Here is a 19956-nt window from a genome sequence, read left to right as displayed (position 1 = left end):
GTTTATATTATTTCTAATACGACTTTTGTAACATCCAAAAAATACAGTGTAACACCATATAATAGAATAATCACATATAATAATATTACAGCTCAGTTCTTCAAAAGGGATTCAGTACGAATATGGCCGAACGATCTTACAAAATAACGGAGAGTTAAAACTGTACAAATATTAACAATACAGAATGAACGGCTTACAACACTTCCTATGCCGAACGGTCAAATCAACAGTAAACGAATGACCGAACGCCCCTACAAAAGAGTAGTCCAACAACTTGACCGAACGTCCTAAGGTTCGACCTTCAATTATGTAGTTTAATTCATTTAATACAACATATAATACACATAAATCTGAGATAAATCAATAGGTCAATCATGCAATAGCAAATCATACATTGTCAACCATAACCATACATTAATACATGCAATGACCGACCACTTTACTCTGACTATTCGGACTGTATGAATTATGTAGCTACGACGTTCGTGCACTCGTGGAAAGGTAATCTGGAAAACCATCAGAAATACCATAGCTGGAAACCCAAGACGCCACACGAGGTTAGCCCTGTAGCTGGAAACCTAAGTCTACACATGAGTTTAGTCCGATAGCTGGAACCCCAAGCTATACGCAACCAGGCCTCTTGCTATTCTCATCACATGCGCCACCATTCTCTACATGAGATTCGGTGACCATTAGAATGTCAGGATGAACGACAGCTTAGTCTGACCATATTCAGACTTTACCATTCAATAACTAATCTTGAGACATTCCTCCCCGGAATACTCTTTCATATTCATACTCATTTCATCTACATCATATTCCATCATCTTTCATTTTCAAAACCTCAAACCGAACCAATTTGAATACAGATCTCGTAGGATACTGAATACCGAACGTTAATCTTCAACATAGACAAGACCGAATACTTAGAGTGAAATCGAGAGGTCTCCAGTTCCAAAACAAATCAAAACCGAGAGAGTTACTATCGGGGTTATGAAAGAGACCAATTACAATAATATTTCTCAAAGACTAATAGAATCGAACATTATTTACAAGGTGAGCCAATTTAATGAATTGACTCATGAGAGTTTAGACCGAATGCCAATAAGCCTAGGCCGAATACTAAGACTCTAGGCCGAACACCATTAGAAACTGATACTGTAGAACATCAAATAATAATAAGTGACGGAAGTGTGTGAAGAAACCGACCGCTATAAATACTTAGCTTATGTATGAGTTATCATCAAGTAAAACGAGTGCTAGTCGAATACCAAGCACTGTAGAGACCGAACGTTATTGGTTTTGGTCGAATGCACTTATTTTAAAATTAGATTAAGGAATCAATGTCGAGAACTTGGTGTATGACCGAGCACCACTTAGTACGAGCGCTTGGTGTAAGACCGAGCACTACTTAGTACGAGCGCTTGGTGTAAGACCGAGCACTACTTAGTACGAGCGCTTAGTGTAAGACCGAACACTACTAAACTTATAGAATAAAGGTTTGATAAATATAATAAGATACCATTTAAATAGTCATCAAGGAAGAACGAATATACAAATACATATGTATATTTAAGTAATATAGAATACCATTTTAGGTTTATAACCAAACACCAAGGAAGGACTACCCTTGGCCGAACGATTATTTACAAATATTACAAAACGAAAAACGCTCGTTCCTTAACTGGAATTCTCTCCAAATGAAAGAATCCAGTTTCAACAGAGTCCAATAGAAACCGAAAATTATAATTGAACGAGCGCTGGACTAATACCAAACACTTATTAAGAATGAACGCTAATGAAAACAACGCTTGGTCCAAAACCGAATACTCAATGGTAACTGAATGATCAATAACCTTCAGTGACAAACATCAATTTTCACATGGAAATACTGACTTAGAATTCATAGTCTCATTAATACATTCATCAACATTTTTCTCCATACATTCAAACAGCCAAAACATGGTAATAAACATACTTCATAATCATACAGTAAGCACCCAAACATATCAGCATTCAATGCAAGAATCAAAGTCAAATTATATAAGCTTCCCTTACCTCTAAGCGTAACCGAACGTTCACAATTTGAACAGAATAGCTCACCACCAATGTCTTAGAAGACTACGATCGCGATTTACGAAACTAACCAAATGAAAAACCAGAAAGGCGTTCAGAAAGGGGTTAAGAAACTCATGCAACCAAAAACTGAGTTTGCATGTACAGAAAAACCACTCGGCTGAGAGAGATGAACTTATCAGTCCAAAATCCGAAACTGATCGGTTCAAACGGACGCCCTCGACGCCGGGAGAATGGAAATGGTGCTGAGTGGTGATCGGAGGAAGAAAAGAGTAAGATTTCTTAGAGAGAAGTAAGAGCTTTTTAGAGAGGATGAGGAGAAAATGAAAGTTCAAAACTTTGGAGAAAAAGGGTGCATGCAGAAGTGACGTGCATTTTTGAAAACTTTGAATTTTACTTCTACCGTCAAAACCGAACGTTCAATCTCCTGCGGTCACCTGTTTTCCACTCTGAAATTCTAAACTCTCTTCTTGACACTTGGCTTCCACTCAAATGGGGTTTCTTAGTGAGTTTTAATGAGTTCTGACAACTTTTAGATGAACTAAACTATTGAATTAGTTAATTATACTTATATATACTTGAAATATTTGTAAAATGAATGTATTTTGTTATATGTTTTCTAGTATTTATCTATATAAGATTTTTATTTTAATTATTGTAAAATATTTTTACTTGAAATAGTTCTTTTTTAAAGGACTTCTTTCTCAAGGGAACTTCTTCACGAGCATAGCATAGCCATGACAGCCGAAATGGTAATTTTATTTCGATTGAGTTATCTTTCTCTTCAATCTCTGCTCTACATCCCATAAATTCCCTCATTCTAATCATCCGCAAATTACTTGATACAAATGCAATAATCACTCACTTTTCCATCCTCTTATAGATTTTTTTTATTTATTTACTAGGACAGTTGTAGCTAATATTAATCTGAATAAACGAGGTTAGAATTTGATTTCTTATTATATTTGTGAAATGTGGAGTGCTAAATGGGCCCCCACAAGAAGTAAACCTAAAAGCCCGTTAAGTGGGCTAAGTCCGGGGTGCATTAAGAAAAAGCAAAATGTGTGGTAATAAAACGACAACAAAGAAATAGAAAAGGTCCTGAATTTAGCCATAAAAAACAGAGGCGCAGCGCATCGCTACCTCTACCGTGGCATTGTAACAAACATATTTGAGATTATAAACCGAAAGCGTTGTAACGTGGGAGGGGAAGCTAAGCAAAAGAAAATGGGAAGCAAAGGAAATTTCTTCTGGCTATTGGCCACGTGCATGTGTGTTATCGTAGCGCATCACGAAGCCGGTGCTGCAGAAATGCGAGGCAAAGAGCTAATAAAAAGTGTGTGCAAGACAAGGGGAAACAATGAATTGTGCATGAAGGTGCTTTCGACGGATCCAAGCAGCCCAGAAGCCACCCTAAAGGACCTGGCAATAATAACGCTGAAGGCCGCGGCGGAAAACGCCAGCGGCATATTAGTGGACGCGAAGAAGATGATCGATGACCCGAACTTGGAACCGGCAATACAACAGGGGCTGGCTGATTGCAAGGAGAATCTGTTGGATGCAGAAAGTCAAATTCAAGACACTATTGCTTCCGTTTTGTCCGACGATAAGAGAGATGCCCTATTGTGGATGAAGGCAGCCCTGGCTGCAATCGACACATGTGACGATTCCATCCCCGGAGACGATGACATTCTCTCCAGAAGGAGTGTAAGCTTTCGCCAACTCTGCAACATTGCCGTCGCCATCAACAAGAGAATGATGGGCGTTCAATCTTAGATGCTACTTACCATCTCTCAATCCTATGTTTCTGTCTTTTTGTCTCCACGTTTTGTAAATCCTAGATTTTTTGCTCGACAAGGTGGTTCAGCTTTTAGTTAGGTTGGTGAATGAGACATTTAACTAGCGAGTGAAGGCGCCCACACATACTATGCTAGAATAAGGCACCCTGTTATCTTAGAACAACATCTTATACAATATACACGTTAATTTATTATTTTAAAAAATTTAGTGTAAGATATTATACTTTTAAAACAAAATAGATAAAAATAAATTAACTAGAATACGTAGTAGCAAAATAAACATACTGTAAAATGATAAATTACCAGTGTCAAATGATTTAAAATCATATTTTCACTTTATAAAACCTTAACTATATATTTCTTATCAAAGGAAAGATACAGGGTAAATATACTAACTAAAATTTTGTGATACTCACATCACAATTTATATAATTTTTTTTATCTATATCATATCGTCAACTTCTTCTTTGTTTCTCTTTTATTTTACACATAACATTGTTTAGAATAAATGTAGGGGAGGTGTTTGCTACAAAAATGGCGTTTTTCGTTGATAAAACCACTTTTTTAACAAGTCAACACTCTGCTGCATAATCAAAATATAACAATAATGAAACGCTTAAAATAAAAAATAAATGATGTGCAAGAAGATATTAAAGCGACAAGATTCATAAAGTATAATTAATTAAATGATAAAGTATATGATCAAATTAATAAACTGGAACATAATTTACAAGATTATCTATATATAGAAAAAATGTATTCCCTTAAAAAAGTGGTATCTCTTGGGTGCGTAGACACATTTGAGTTGATTTTTTTTCTTATACATTTCTATTTTATTAAACAATTAATAATCTCAAATTTTTTTTCTAGTATACCAAGTACATTATACGAAACCTTACAAACACAAAATCTAGTAGGTAGTATTTATAAATTTCAAAATACGAAATATTAAAGTTTAAATGGATTAGTAAATATATTATCACTATTTAATTTAGTAGACAAATTAAAGAACAGGTACATTAATTTTTTTTAGTCTAAATTTATATTTATTTTGAGCAATATTATAACTAATATTAACAGTTAAATACTATAATTATTATTTTTATGAGATATTAGTATGTTATTGTTAATAATCATTATTTTAATAGAAATAGACATTCCATCCAGACTGATTTTATAAGTATAATTAGGGTTATTTTTTAATGAATATACCTCATAATTATTTATATTTATTATATTTATAAAAAAAATTCAATTCCCTTGCTAATTTGTTTTTTTTTATATTGTGATTTGATATAAATTTTGCTCAGAATATTCCGGTAAAATTAAATAAAAGGAGAATATTTTCTGTTGAGATAGGAAGAAAAAGTGGTTTTAAGATGTAATTGGTTTGTAAATAAAGTAGGAATAGTAAGTAGAAATGAAAAAGAAGGGAGTGTATGGTATAGGATGGTCCTATTTACGAAAATAGAAGGTAGCGGGGTGGGACCTGTCCTATTTAACATAACACCAAGTCTTTGTTGTTTTGTAGTGATTTGTGAGAGATGATTTGAGAGAGATGATTTGAGTGAATTTGAAGTTAATTTTTTTTGTTGTTTTTTTGAGTGAATTTGTAGGTAATTGAGGGTAGATTTAAAAGTAAAGTTTGTGAGAATTAGTATAGGATTAGATTGATGTGACAGATAAAAAAATTTGTTTAATTGATAAAAATTGAAGATTACCAAAATGCTCATAGTTTTTAATGTAATATAAAATGATAATTGTTAATGGTATATTTAATTGTAAAAAGATTTATAAAAAGTAAAAAATTAACATTAATTTTTAAAATTAATTTTAATATTATAAAAAAATTATTTTAATAAAATAATAATAACAATAATAATATATTATTATTATTATTGTTATTATTATTAATTCATCCCTTCTAAATATTACATTCCAACATTTTTATATAAGGGTAAAACTGACAATAGGAATAAATCTGTGTAAAGCTTCGGTGGTTTCCCTCGCTTGCAAATCCTTTAAAACGAACGTGCATATAATTTCAAATCCGTCTTCATTGATCAATGATAACAGTAAATTTTATCAAAACGAACACAGTGCAAAGGAAGTGCAACATGAATCATCATCATTGATGATGTTACTTAGGATAAAAGTAGAAAGAACCTTCCAATTCCCAATAACTTTATTTCCTCTTTCAGGTCACGCAACTTCATCCATTCAAATATTTTAAATTAAATCATTAATACATTTAACTCACTTATTTTATTAACCTATATTCACATAGGAAAATAATACTTTAACAACATTTTAACATCTATCATTACCTGATTAATTTATGTTAGTATTTATAATTATTATTATTAATTGTGAAGTAATTTTGGATCAATCACATGATAACACATAAATAATATTAAAATGTTGTCAAAACAATGTTCTCAAAATATCATTATCATATTCACATAACACTCAACAATATATACACTACTTTAACTATAACTTCTAAAATTATTTAAATTTATTTCACGAAGTTGTAACATTCTCTAGTATAATTAACACACAATAATGTATAAGTAGATGAGAAAGTTAATCACAAAATTACCAATATAACTTTATACAAGTGAGTTAATAATTCAACGAAGTTTTGTCGGACCTAACTTTTAAAACTTTAAATTTCCAAGCAGATTGAAATTTGAAGTGATGCAAAATAGAAAAATAATAAATAAATGTTTTTTGAAAATTATTTATATTAAGTATGTGTTGATAAAAACAGATATTTAACCTATTTTTAAGACTTTATAGGTTTATGTAACATTATTGGTACATATATAAATGCGTTTTAAATATGTAAAAGAAATCATTTTTTTCACTTTATATCTATATAAATATTAAGGATAAGTTCATTTGAGATAAATGATTTGAGATGAATGATTTAAGGGAGAGAAATTAGATGAATTTGAGAATATTTAAAAATAAATTGTATGTTTTTTTTTAAGAATTTGGATGTGATTAAAATGAATTTAGAAGTAAATTTGGTAAGATTTATCTAATGTAATGGATAAAATAATGTTTTAATAGATAGAAATTAAATATTATCAAAATGTTTTTAGTGATAAAAATAATATAAAATGATATTTATTAATAACATTTTTATAGATAAAATAAATTAAAATTAAAAAATATAAAAGTAAATAAAAATATTGTTCAAGTAAAGTCAAAATATGTTATTTAAAATTTATATATATATATATATATATATATATATATTTAATTGATTAATGACATTGTAATACATTGTCTGGAATGGGTTCCAGGTGAATATAGAATTAGTTATTCCTTCACAAAATCGATTACAGCGTTGATGGTCTCACATTCTCAATGTCAAAATGGTGGAATTATGAAAATTATAAAGACGAAAATGATATTTAGCATTAAATCCCTTCAAATGCATATCACACATGATTAAAAAAAAACCTTCTGTTTCACAATTCGTCAACAACTTGACTTACTTTCAATTATCTCAAGAAAATCATTTTAATAAAAAATCTATCTTCATGGATTCTTTTAGGTTTTGTTCACTGAATTTTACAAAGAGTGATTGAATGAATTTGAGAATATTTAAAGATAAATTTTTTGTTATTTATTTGAGTGGATTTAGAGGTAAATGAGAGTGGATTTTGAAATAAAATTTGTGAGAATTAGTGTAAGATTTGATTGATGTGACAAATTAAAAAAATTTACTTCCAAATTCACTCTCACTTACCTTCAAATCCACTTAAATAAACAACAAAAAATTTACCTTCAAATCCATTCACTCACTTTATCTCAAATCTACTTCCATTCAATTGAACAAAGGGTTAAAAAGAAAAATACCTATAAGCAAACACATTCTTATACTACAAGTCAAGTAAATATATCTTTACTAATCATACATTATAATTTTTTTTTATTGTCAAAGTTTGTGTTGTTTTATGTGATATTATAAAATTAAACGGTTCAATAATCACAGTCTATACAAAATCAATTGAAAAATATGAAAGTTTTAAACTCAATAAAACAATTATTTTTAATGTGAATTTAATTTAAAATATTCAAACTTATGAAAAATTTAAACTTAATTATTTTTGTTTTAAGTGGAATGATACATAAACAATGATAATATAAAATAACAATCACATCAATTTAATTGATGAAAAGATTAGATCGTTAATTAAAAATATAGTGTTTTTAACATTTAATAAAATAATTAATTTAAAAAACACTCAATTAAAAATATTTGAAAATATTTAAATATGTGTAAAACTTAAAACTTAATTAAATTTTTTATATTAATATACTTTTAAATAATAAATATTTTTGCTGGTTAAATATTATACTATTTATATATTTTAGTAAATTACACTATGTGTGTAGATGCAGACGTTACTTATTGATTTTGAAGAAAAAATTATCAATCTTTTGAACATCGTGAGATGTTCTCTCATTTCAGGGAGTTACATTATTATATCATCCGTAATGTTTGAAGGCAATATTGGATTGAACTTCTTGATTTATTCGAGTTATTGAGCTTGGTACGAAACAATATAAATTTCTTACAAAGATAGATCTTTTTACTAAAACAATTTATTTTTATTTACCATAAATAGCAAGAGGCTACTCGGCAATTATTTATTTTATGAATACAAGTAAAAAGAATATAAAATTGCTTTGCTTCACTTTCTTGACTTAATTAATAATTTGATTATTGTATTCAGTTCCATGATTTATTTTAGTTTTTGTAATTATTTTTATATAATATGTTTGAAATATATTTGTATAATTTGACAAATTACATGTTAAAATTTGTATCATTTCTATATGTCAAAATATGAATAGTTTTTTATTATGAGATTCTTTGATATATAACACATTGAAGATTTTGATCGATGGTATATTCTAAAGATTTTAACACATGATATTTGTTTTATACATAACACTTTCAAGTATAATTAACACTAGTTTAAAAAAACTACCAAATTAATTTTATTCAACAAATACTGAAACTTAATTAAATAAAAAGTTTTATGATAACTAAAATAAACCATAAACCTATAAATCAAACTACTCATTAATGCTTTCATATCCGGTATCATGAAAAACCCTTCTCGTTCCGCTTATTCGTCTTAGTAGGAGTATTTTAGTAATAGGATTTATAGAAACTTTATTAAACACTTAAACAAATTCCTATGTTTTTTTTATTATAATATTTTGAACAAGTTATTGAATAATAAGGGTAAGAGTTTTTTTATTGAAGATAGAGTGAATTTGATATGCATCCTTTTATTTATAGTTGTCAAATAGGGTAATCCGACTTGACCTAGTTCGATTCACTACGAATTAGTCACTTAACGAGTTAACTCAATCCGACTCACTTATTAGCGAGCTAAAAAAATTCGAATCTGACTCGATCTACCATAAATTGGTGGGTTAAACGGGTTGATCACTGGTTCATTTAATTATAAGTTTGTTTTAAATAAAAAATCACAAGAAAATGATGTTAATATCAAAGACAATTCAAAATAAAAAAAAAAGTAACATACAATCTAGGCTTAATCCAAAAACATGTACAAAAGACAAACAAATAAGTTTTTAATATTGATAATTTTTATATCACTTGTCTATTTATAATATTAGAGTCTTAAATAGATAAATCTATAATATTTTTCTCTTTTTAAACATCTTCTTCTTTACCACTATCTACAATATGATAAAAAAATGTTAATTAATAATATTGAAATACAAAATAATAAATAATTAAATTAAATTAGGTGAGTTAACCTGACTCAACATGGGTTCAACCTGGCGAGCCGGTGTGGTGAGCCGAGTTGAAAACTAATCCGCATAAAAAAATTACATTTTTTTCAAATCCAATCCGGCTCAAACAAAATAGATTTTTTTTTTCAATTTATTAATTTTTTTGTCATTAATTTCTTTAAATTTTCAAGAAAAAAAATTGCGTTCAAAATTTTCAATGATAGTAAAGTTTAATTATACATAGCATTTTTATTTATTTATTATCTTAAGATTTAATTGTAGTGGGTCACAAATATTTTTCGCCTTTTACTTGTGTAATAAAACAAATTATGATTGATGATTGGTAGAAAAAATCACTGGCTACCATGTTGTCTGTTTTAAAGAAAGAAAAGTGTCAGCAGATAAAAAAACACATTTATTAACAAAAAACTTTATTCTGTATTATTTGTTCAGCACATTTAATGAGAATCACATAAGTATTTTCTATACTTTTTTTTTGCATTTTAAAATAATAGATATAGAAAAACTACATATATCTTTTTGTCCTCGATTCATAAAAAACAGTGCGACCAAACCTAAAGTAAAGTTTGAATTCTGGTTCTCTTGTTTAGTTCCGAACATAAAACAAGACCTCTAAAAATAAAGAACACTATTCTCATAGCCATGGATATCCACACAATTTTTAAGTATCTAAGAAAAACTCGTGTGTTCATTTTCATGGGATTTTTGCATATCAAAGAAGCCATTAAGATAGACAGATACGTCACTGTCCCCTTAGTATAATTTACATGTTCCAACTATACAATCATTTACGTTGTACGTTGCTATAATACAAAACACTACGATTTCTTTTAAATCTCAGATCACGTACCCTTTCTTTTTCAGATAAATTACACTTCCCCATTCATAATCTCACCATTAACAAATGAAAAAACCTTAATTTTAACGAGTTGCATGTATTTAGCAACAAACCCTATTGATCTAAAAGACGTTGCAGTAGTATTTGACAAAGAGAGCAAAGAAAGATAGCTCCTTTCAAATAATAAACAACAAGGCATTGAAGGAGAGAAACACACAAACTCAAAAATAATCATGGAAAGAGGAAGTGTTGGGAGATTGGCAGAGAGAAGTGTGAACGGTAAAGAGAAAGGTGTCTCTGTCATCTCATCTCAAATGGATCTCCTTATTGCCTTGCATCACTCTCACAACACAAGAACACAAAGTGAAAACGACCCTTTCCCACGTCAATTAAGACCATGCCATGGTATAATTTGCAATTGCTGAAATAAGATCCCACTACAGCTACCACCACATAGTGTAATTAAGTTAAGAGAGAGAAAACAAACAAAGAGAAAGAGAAAGCTGGACCTCCCTGCTTGGTACGTAGATAGAGACTCTGCTACAGTGTTGCAGGTTGTAGCAGAACCGCTGCCAGATAGTTTTAACTTTAGTCCATTAATTTATTCACTTCACATCACTCCATTAATTTTAGTATTATAACTAGTAATTCTACCCAGCAAGCATGGTATTACAGAGAGAGAGAGAGAGAGAGAGAGAGAGAGAGAGAGTCTATGTGCCAGGGTGATGTGACGTGATTACAAAACAAAGCACTGCTTCTTCTGTAACACACCCTTCAAAACCAGAAAAAAGCATGTTATCCCATCACATCATTTGAACGAGTTCTATTCTGAACCTCTCAAAGCCTTCTCTTTCGTGGTTCTTGCATTTGGTGCTGTTATGGCGTTTTGGTTTGGATTCCTTCTTCCGGTTCTTCTCCTTCGTTTGGATTTGGTGAAATCTCACGACGGTGAGGCCTTTTCTCTAACCAGACACGGTTTGTTTTCTTTTGTTCCTCTGGTTTACGAGCTCAATGTGCATGTTTGAATTGAAGGAGCAACTTTGTTGGAGATGAAGAAGTCGTTGAGGGATGTGGATAACGTTCTGTTTGACTGGACTGACACACCTTCTTCAGATTATTGTGTCTGGAGAGGGGTTACTTGTGAAAATGTCACTTTCAATGTGGTTGCACTGTAAGTACCACTCTTCTTGTTGTTGAGTAGTGTATCATGTGCTTCAATAAGGATCTTCTTTTCGTTTTTCATTGCTTTTTTTTTCTTACAGGAATCTTTCAGGATTGAATCTTGAAGGCGAGATTTCACCTGCATTAGGGAGGCTTAGCAGATTGGTCTCAATGTACTTACTGCTTCATGTTTTAACTTTATTTAGGCTCTTAGTTTTATTTGCAATTCTCAAACTTGAGGCTTTGTAAACCAATGCCCTTCTGTATGCATGTGTTGTTTAAACAGTGATCTCAAGGAAAACCGTTTATCTGGGCAGATACCTGATGAGCTTGGTGACTGTTCCTCTTTGAAAAACGTGTATGTTTCATACCCGAAGAACTGAATTCCATTGATAGTTTTGGCTGCCGAGTGAAAATGTTTAATGGGGAACTTTTTCCTTTTACTGTGTTGTCAGAGATTTCTCTTTTAATGAGATTCGGGGAGATATACCGTTTTCAATTTCGAAGATGAAACAACTGGAAAATCTGTGAGTTCTTGCGAGGGTTTCCCTTTCGTTGGGGTTTTTATTTGCCTAGGCTATGCCATGGTTATGACAAGTATTTCCCCCCCTTTTTTTAATCTGCTCTCAGAATCTTGAAAAATAATCAGCTCATTGGACCAATTCCTTCAACTCTCTCTCAGGTTCCTAACTTGAAGATTCTGTAAGTCATTTTTCCATTTTCTCTCTTTCGTCTAAAGGATCAATTTAGTATCTATAGAGTTTTTGAAAATCGGTTCTGTTCCAGAGACCTGGCACAGAATAATCTCAGTGGTGAGATACCAAGACTTATATACTGGAATGAAGTTTTGCAATATCTGTGAGTATATTGTATATTTAGTGAAACCCATCATTTAAATTACTTATGCAATGAAATCTATGATGTGATCTTGCTGTTAATCTTTTTGTTTCATTTTCCTATGACAGTGGCTTGCGAGGTAACAATTTGTCGGGTTCACTTTCTCCAGACATATGCCAGTTAACTGGATTGTGGTATTTGTAAGTTACTACACTGGCTCTCCTTTTATTTAATGTCCTGAAAGTATACATTTACTTGGTGTGGTAGGGAAGTAATTATTATCGTCCTTCCATTTTGCAGTGACGTGAGAAACAATAGCTTGACAGGCAGTATTCCTGAAAACATAGGCAATTGTACTGGTTTCGAGATCTTGTATGTATATCTAACTGTATCTGTATCACAGACTTTATCTCACCATGTTTTCACTTTTCTTTTTGATATGTTCTATTGATGTCAGGGATTTATCTTACAACAAGCTATCTGGAGAGATACCATTCAATATTGGTTTCCTACAAGTAGCAACTCTGTATGTATTGTGTTCTCTGTCAGATATTTTCAAAAAGAATGATGTGGTCTTCCACTTTAATAATTTAAGAAGCTCCTAAAAACTTGTTTGAATTTGGTAGGTCATTGCAAGGCAATAAACTCTCAGGTTATATTCCATCAGTTATCGGTCTGATGCAAGCCATTACTGTCTTGTAAGTATTCGATTGACAAACTTTATGAAGTTTCCTTGTTGACTTGATGTTTTTCCTCCTCTTTACTAATCTCTCTTTCGACATTCCTACAGAGATTTGAGCTGTAACATGCTAAGTGGGCCAATCCCTCCTATATTGGGAAATTTGACCTACACAGAGAAACTGTGAGTGTATGTTAGTAGTTTAAAATTTACATCTTAAGTTTGATTTTGTGCCTAAGTGTGTGCATTAAAAGTATCAGAAAATATTTAGACTCATTGGATAAAATTTATGTAATGTTTGAAGGTATTTGTATGGAAACAAGCTGACTGGTCTCATCCCCCCAGAGCTCGGCAACATGACAAAGCTTCACTATTTGTAATATGCTTTAGTCATTAGTTGACTTTAGGTGCAACTTGGGTTAAATTTTTCCTATAATGATTCACCTTCCTGTGCAGGGAATTGAATGATAACCTTTTAAGTGGACCAATCCCGCCTGAGCTTGGAAAGCTTACTGATCTGTTTGACTTGTAAGTGGTGTTAATATGAATTATATATTTTGTTGGTTGTTGAGTAGCTTTATCAGTCACACATTATTCTTGCAGAAATGTTGCCAATAACAACCTTGAGGGTCCAATTCCCGAGAATCTCGGCTCATGTAAAAACCTCAACAGCCTGTAAGTAGTAAGCCTTGTATATTACTATGTAAGAAGGACTTTTTTTCGTTACATTAAGGTGATGGATTCTCTGATGTTATAATCAGCAATGTGCATGGGAATAAGATGAGTGGAACAATTCCCTCAGTTTTTCAAAGCTTGGAGAGTATGACCTATCTGTAAGTTTTACCTTGACTTTAATATGCTAAATGTTTCATCTTATCTGCATAATTAGTTCTACTGTGATTAGTTCTGTTGGCCCTAAACATGGCAGTACGCATGAACTTCTATAAATGCTTATTAGAGTCCTACTGGAGTTGGCCAACACTTAGCAGTTCAAAGTTAAACGAATTACTTATTTTCTTAATTAATTCTGATTCCTTCAAGTCCTTGTGATGGCTATCCTTAGGAATCTTTCTTCAAACAATTTTCAAGGGTCTATTCCAATTGAACTTTCACGGATCGGAAATTTGGATACATTGTAAGTATGAATAGTTTAATATGTCTTCTTATATCTATATCCATGATTTCTTTCTAATCGATGTTTTCCTCCAGGGATATATCAAATAATAATATAGTTGGTTCCATTCCTTCTTCCATTGGTGATTTGGAACATCTTCTGAAGTTGTGAGTGTTTTAGCAAGTTACTTTTGAAATCTTGAATGTTACTTTTCACTGACTGTGAGTAAGAATTTTGCTAGGAATCTGAGCAGAAATCATTTAACAGGCTTTATCCCGGCAGAATTTGGTAATCTAAGAAGTGTCATGGATATGTAAGTCAATCAACTTATGGATAAAAATACATCAAAAGTCTTTTGTTGGTTCTTGTTACTGACTATTATTCCTACTAAGTAATATCCCAGACAGTTTGCTTAACTGATTAAATAACTTTTTTATATTCATGTAGCCGTTCTCCCTTAGTAGATAAGATGATTGGCTTTTGTACTGACTATTTTCACGATTCTGTACTTCAGTGACCTTTCAAATAATAAACTCTCTGGCTTGATCCCTGAAGAACTTAGTCAGCTTCAGAACATGATATATTTGTAAGCTTCCTTTTTCCTTATTCAATGTTTGTTTTATAAGTTCTTGTTAATATAAGTTGATGATATTTTATGGACTTGCAAATCTCTTTTGCCAGTAAACCAACTTCCTTAAATTCTATTGGATGGTAGAGATACATAAATTTGTTGCAATATATGCTGTCTTTTTGGACGAATTTCTCAAAAACTATGCTTAGAATCTATGTTCTTTAGATTTGATAGAGTATTGAGATCAGTTTCTTTAATTGCTTGAATAGACCCAGAACTAATTTTCTCGTTCTTGGGTTTATTTTGTTAATTTGAGTTGACAAATCATGATAGAGTGATAATTTTGCTGCGGTTCTTACATGTTTTAATCACATCTCTTGTTTTGAAATTCTACAGGAGACTAGAAATGAACAAATTATCAGGGGATTTGTCTTCGCTTGTAAATTGCCTTAGTCTTTCTTTGATGTAAGTTCTGTCTCTTCTGATTTTACTTTTGGAACAATTTGGCATTATAATTCTCTGGAAAGATCATATAACTTTTACCTAACAGATTGGTTACTGACTAAAAATTTTGTAGTAATGTATCTTACAACAATTTAGTTGGTGTTATTCCCACAAGCAACAATTTTTCCAGGTTTTCTCCTGATAGGTTAGTCCATTTCCTGGTGAACCTTTTATCTCTATTGCTTCTATTTTTCAACTCAATGTAGCTTTCCATCAGTATGTTCGTTTGGATTCATTGATTGATTGACGTCACATTTTATTTGCAGTTTCATTGGAAACCCTGGTCTCTGTGGCTATTGGCTGGATTCATCTTGTCAAGGGTCTCACCCTACCGAACGAGGTCAGCTGAACTTTCTAGCAGAATACCATGTTGTTCCTTCATATTTTTGTTTCATGGATTTTACAGTAATTAAAATTTCTCTAGTCCTCAAGATCTTCCCACTTTAATTTTGGTTGTTATTCTTGTGAGAATATGTTGGGTAATGTAAGGGATTGTTAACGTTGGAACTCTAAGATGGGAGAATATGTTCCCTTCCATCTATGTTCTACTGTATAGTTCTATAAGCACCTAAAAGTCTCTAGTTCCTCCCCTAAAAGATCTTCCCATCAATGTTTTGTTTTTATAGTTTTGTGCTTGAGGTTGTCTAGGTTGCTACTTCTGTCTGATACAGTTTTTTTATTAGATTCCTGCCATGTGGGCATTTTTATGTTGTGACTGATGTGATCTGGACCCTTGATTACATAAAAAAGATAGTCTGTAAGCCAAAGTTTATTTTATTCAAGTTATTTTTGTTGTTATATATCTCTTTCATATTTGTCTTTTGTAATTTTTCCTTCGTTAAATGAAATAAACGGACACAATTTTCTATTTATTTTTACAAAATGAAAAAAATACCCCTTTTAGAAATTGTGTCCTCCAAACTTGAATCCTAAACAATTCTTTGTTAAAATATATCCACTGAGAAATCGGTTCTCAATAGCACTTGCACAAATAATATGGGAGTAATGGCATTTTGTTAAAATAGAAGCATTTGAAGAATAAAACTGGGTTTCACATGTTTGTTTTTATTTTCCAAAATGATACTGTTATTCATTCAAGATGATTGGCGAGGAAGTCACACAAGGCGCTTTGTTCTTCCTATTACATCGTTCAATTTAGAACTAAATAGTTTGTGTGCATAATGAGCTAATATGTTTTTTGATGATGCAGTTAACCTGTCTAAGGCAGCTATCCTAGGAATTGCTCTAGGTGCCCTCGTGATTCTTTTCATGGTGCTCTTTGCAGCTTGCCGACAACACAATCCAGCTCCTTTCCCTGAAGGATCTTTTGACAAACCAGGTAATTCATCTTAACTGTGCTTATAGAAAATGAAGATGATGCTCTACTGATTTCTCCTTCTTCACAGTTAATTACTCACCTCCGAAGCTAGTGATACTTCACATGAATATGGCACTTCATGTATATGATGATATAATGAGAATGACTGAAAACCTAAGTGAGAAGTATATAATTGGGTATGGTGCATCAAGTACAGTTTACAAATGTGTTCTTAAGAATTGCAAGCCAGTGGCTATCAAGAAGCTCTATTCCCACTACCCCCAATGCTTGAAAGAGTTTGAGACTGAGCTTGAGACAGTTGGCAGCATTAAGCACAGGAATCTGGTCAGTCTCCAAGGCTACTCTCTGTCTCCATTTGGAAACCTCCTCTTTTATGATTACATGGAAAATGGAAGTCTGTGGGATCTTTTACATGGTAAGTTGAAGCTTTTGCTTGAAAGATGTTGATAATGTTGCATGCTTTGCTACAAACTTTCAAGCCAAGCAACGCTTTTATTCATGCACATGTTTTTCAGGACCTACCAAGAAGAAAAAACTTGATTGGGATGTTCGTCTAAAAATAGCACTTGGATCAGCACAAGGGCTCGCTTATCTACACCATGATTGCTGTCCACGTATCATTCACAGGGATGTAAAATCATCTAATATATTACTAGACAAAGACTTGGAGCCCCATCTCACCGATTTTGGCATTGCAAAGAGTCTATGCCCTTCTAAGTCCCACACTTCCACTTACATAATGGGCACCATTGGCTACATAGACCCCGAGTATGCTAGAACTTCTCGTCTCACTGAGAAGTCTGATGTGTATAGCTACGGTATTGTATTACTTGAGCTTCTAACTGGGAGGAAAGCTGTGGAAAACGAATCAAACCTTCATCATCTGGTGACTCTTCCATTCATTTTAAACAATTCTTGACTGTTATCTCTTTTGCCCCATCATGAGCTTTGAGATAGTTAAATGCAAAAAATAAGTTATATTTCTAATATTTGACGTAAAGCCATAGCATTGTATGGTCCTACATAGCTGAACAAGATTTTACCTTAAAAGACATGATATATATAGCATGAATAAGCTGAGTAGTGTTACCCTTTGGTGTTGTTACCTTAGTCCATAATTTATGGCATATACCTAACTCATTTGCTAACATAATTTTCATATTCTAACATCTAAGTCCCTTTATTTGCGTAGATTTTATCCAAGACAGCTAATGATGCTGTAATGGAAACCGTTGACCCAGATATCAGTACCACATGCAAGGACATGGGAGCAGTAAAAAAGGTTTTTCAGCTTGCCCTTTTGTGCACCAAGAAGCAACCAGTGGATAGACCCACAATGCACGAGGTGACCCGCGTTCTGGGGAGTCTAGTGCCACCAAAAGAATCAGTTCCAATGCAAGTACTTTTACCTCATTCACAGCCATCTGCGAAAATGCAATCCTACAAGGATGAATACGCCAATCTTAAAGCTCCACACCTGGTCAACTGTCCCTCCATCAGCACCTCTGATGCGCAACTCTTCCTCAAATTTGGAGAAGTAATATCTCAAAACAGCGAGTGAGCACTTTAAGAATCAATGTATATTTAAGCCATAGAGGAAATATGTCAAATACTATGTATGCAATATGGTCCATCTGGATAAACTAGTAACAAAATCACTCCAGTAATTTTTTGGTGTAATGCCTTACATTTATCTACACTGCACTAATTGTACTACCTTTTTCCATTAAACTGATTGTACTACCTTTATTCAATGATAATACTATTATGCTAATGAAAAAAGACAATAGATTACATTGCAATTTGCACAAATAAGTTGTCCCCGTCGTGTAATCTTAAAGGATTGATGATTACAAGATTAAAGGCTCTTATTGATTCTTTCTTAGGAAAGCGATGATGCAACAATATATTTTATTCAGGCTTAAGGATTTGGAGACATCTTTCTATCACTATTTTTCAAAAGGAAATAACAGGAAAGAAAACAAAATCATTTATTTTTTCAAGTTAAAATTAGTTTTGTATATAAATTAAATTGAAAATGTTATATTTTATTAATTTTTTAAAATATCACAAATTAAATTAAAAACGTTATTTTGATTAATTATACTTTACAGTTTTTCTTTTATTTCTTTTTTTTCTAGATACTCTTATGAATGTTTCCTCGAGAAGCCTAAGTTAAATCTTTATACTGTTTTGATTTCTTAATTATAAGTTATAACATTTTATTCCTAATCCTTGCCAATGAGAACGGGTTACCCTAAATTACATTATTTTATCGTTTTATTAATGGACAATTCTGTCAAATACTGAAGGATATTTCCATGCAAGTTATTCGTCTAACTTTTCTTAAAGGATAGAATGTATTATTTTTTTTTGTAATTGAACTCAATTACGTTTATGTAAACAAAATAAACTTATGTAAAAAGCACTTCAATCATAGATTACATTAGCAAGAATCATAGTAAAGCTTCTAAAGATAGAGATTAGTTTTGCGAATTATTTCGGGTAAAAAATTATGAATTTATGACGTACTTTTATAGTAAATAAAAACTATATTGAAAATGATGCATGAATTTTTGTTTCAATGATTTTATCTCTCTTACCAAACCAATAACAAGTGGAGTAAAAGGTTAAAATTAATAAAGGATTGAAGCGTAAAGCAAAGGAGAAACAAAACTGAAGGAAGAGATGAAAATTGTCCTTTGCTTCCTTTATACGTTGATGCCAATGGCATTTTGTTTCGATTTATTTTACTCTTCAAATGATTTTTAGAAAAAAAGAAAAATCGAGTGTGCATGGTAGGAGGACTGTTTATATAAGTATTTTAATTAGGTTATAAAATAAAAAAAGTGAATAAACAGTAAAAAATATTTAAAATAATTAAAACATCAGGTTTAGATATTAGTAGTCTACCGAAGATAAATTTGTCAAATGTGTGTTTTTTTTACTCTTTTTTAAATTTTATTATGGAAAAAATAAAAAATAATAAAAATGATATATGGAGAAATAAAACATGAATACATTTTAAAATTGCAGAGACTATTTTTTTTTAAATTGTATTGTAATTAAATCTTATAAATGCTGTAACTCTTTTTCTTTATTAAATTTAGTTTATATACATCGCTATCGTATGTCAAAGGTATCTTTGACTTTTTTTACAGTCGATTTAAATACTTATACTAAGCTTTGAGGGGTAAGCTATACAAATATGCAAAAAGTCGCAA

The 19956-nt window shown here is 31.5% G+C and overlaps 2 protein-coding genes across 2 annotated transcripts; both read left to right on the top strand.

Annotated features, from left to right (window-relative positions):
* Positions 1-3288: 3288 nt before the first annotated feature.
* On the top strand, positions 3289-3987 carry LOC108330512 (uncharacterized). Its single transcript, XM_017564993.2, has one exon. The coding sequence runs from the start codon at positions 3304-3306 to the stop codon at positions 3850-3852; it is 549 nt and encodes a 182-aa protein (XP_017420482.1). The 5' UTR covers positions 3289-3303; the 3' UTR covers positions 3853-3987.
* A 7037-nt stretch (positions 3988-11024) lies between these two features.
* LOC108332096 (LRR receptor-like serine/threonine-protein kinase ERECTA) lies at positions 11025-18486 on the top strand. Its single transcript, XM_017567211.2, has 27 exons — positions 11025-11475; positions 11560-11698; positions 11790-11861; positions 11975-12046; positions 12144-12215; positions 12319-12390; positions 12475-12546; positions 12654-12725; positions 12826-12897; positions 12983-13051; positions 13152-13223; positions 13316-13387; positions 13509-13580; positions 13661-13732; positions 13808-13879; positions 13966-14037; positions 14268-14339; positions 14414-14485; positions 14560-14631; positions 14833-14904; positions 15286-15354; positions 15467-15538; positions 15660-15733; positions 16604-16732; positions 16800-17147; positions 17248-17618; positions 17925-18486. The coding sequence occupies exons 1-27, from the start codon at positions 11406-11408 to the stop codon at positions 18291-18293; spliced, it is 2934 nt and encodes a 977-aa protein (XP_017422700.1). The 5' UTR covers positions 11025-11405; the 3' UTR covers positions 18294-18486.
* The last annotated feature ends 1470 nt before the right edge of the window (positions 18487-19956 follow it).

The sequence above is a fragment of the Vigna angularis genome, chromosome 4 (genome assembly GCF_016808095.1).
Source record: "Vigna angularis cultivar LongXiaoDou No.4 chromosome 4, ASM1680809v1, whole genome shotgun sequence".
Taxonomy (NCBI): Eukaryota; Viridiplantae; Streptophyta; class Magnoliopsida; order Fabales; family Fabaceae; genus Vigna; species Vigna angularis.
Note: the sequence above shows the minus strand (reverse complement) of the source record. Positions and strands in the feature narration are given on the sequence as shown.

Bases quoted from the DNA above. Each gene is read 5' to 3' on its own strand.
- LOC108330512 (XM_017564993.2), top strand. From the start codon at position 3,304: ATGGGAAGCAAAGGAAATTTCTTCTGGCTATTGGCCACGTGCATGTGT.
- LOC108332096 (XM_017567211.2), top strand. From the start codon at position 11,406: ATGGCGTTTTGGTTTGGATTCCTTCTTCCGGTTCTTCTCCTTCGTTTG. The intron at 14,038-14,267 runs GTAAGTTTTACC...GGCTATCCTTAG, and splicing joins TTGGAGAGTATGACCTATCT to GAATCTTTCTTCAAACAATT. The intron at 14,632-14,832 runs GTAAGTCAATCA...TCTGTACTTCAG, and splicing joins CTAAGAAGTGTCATGGATAT to TGACCTTTCAAATAATAAAC.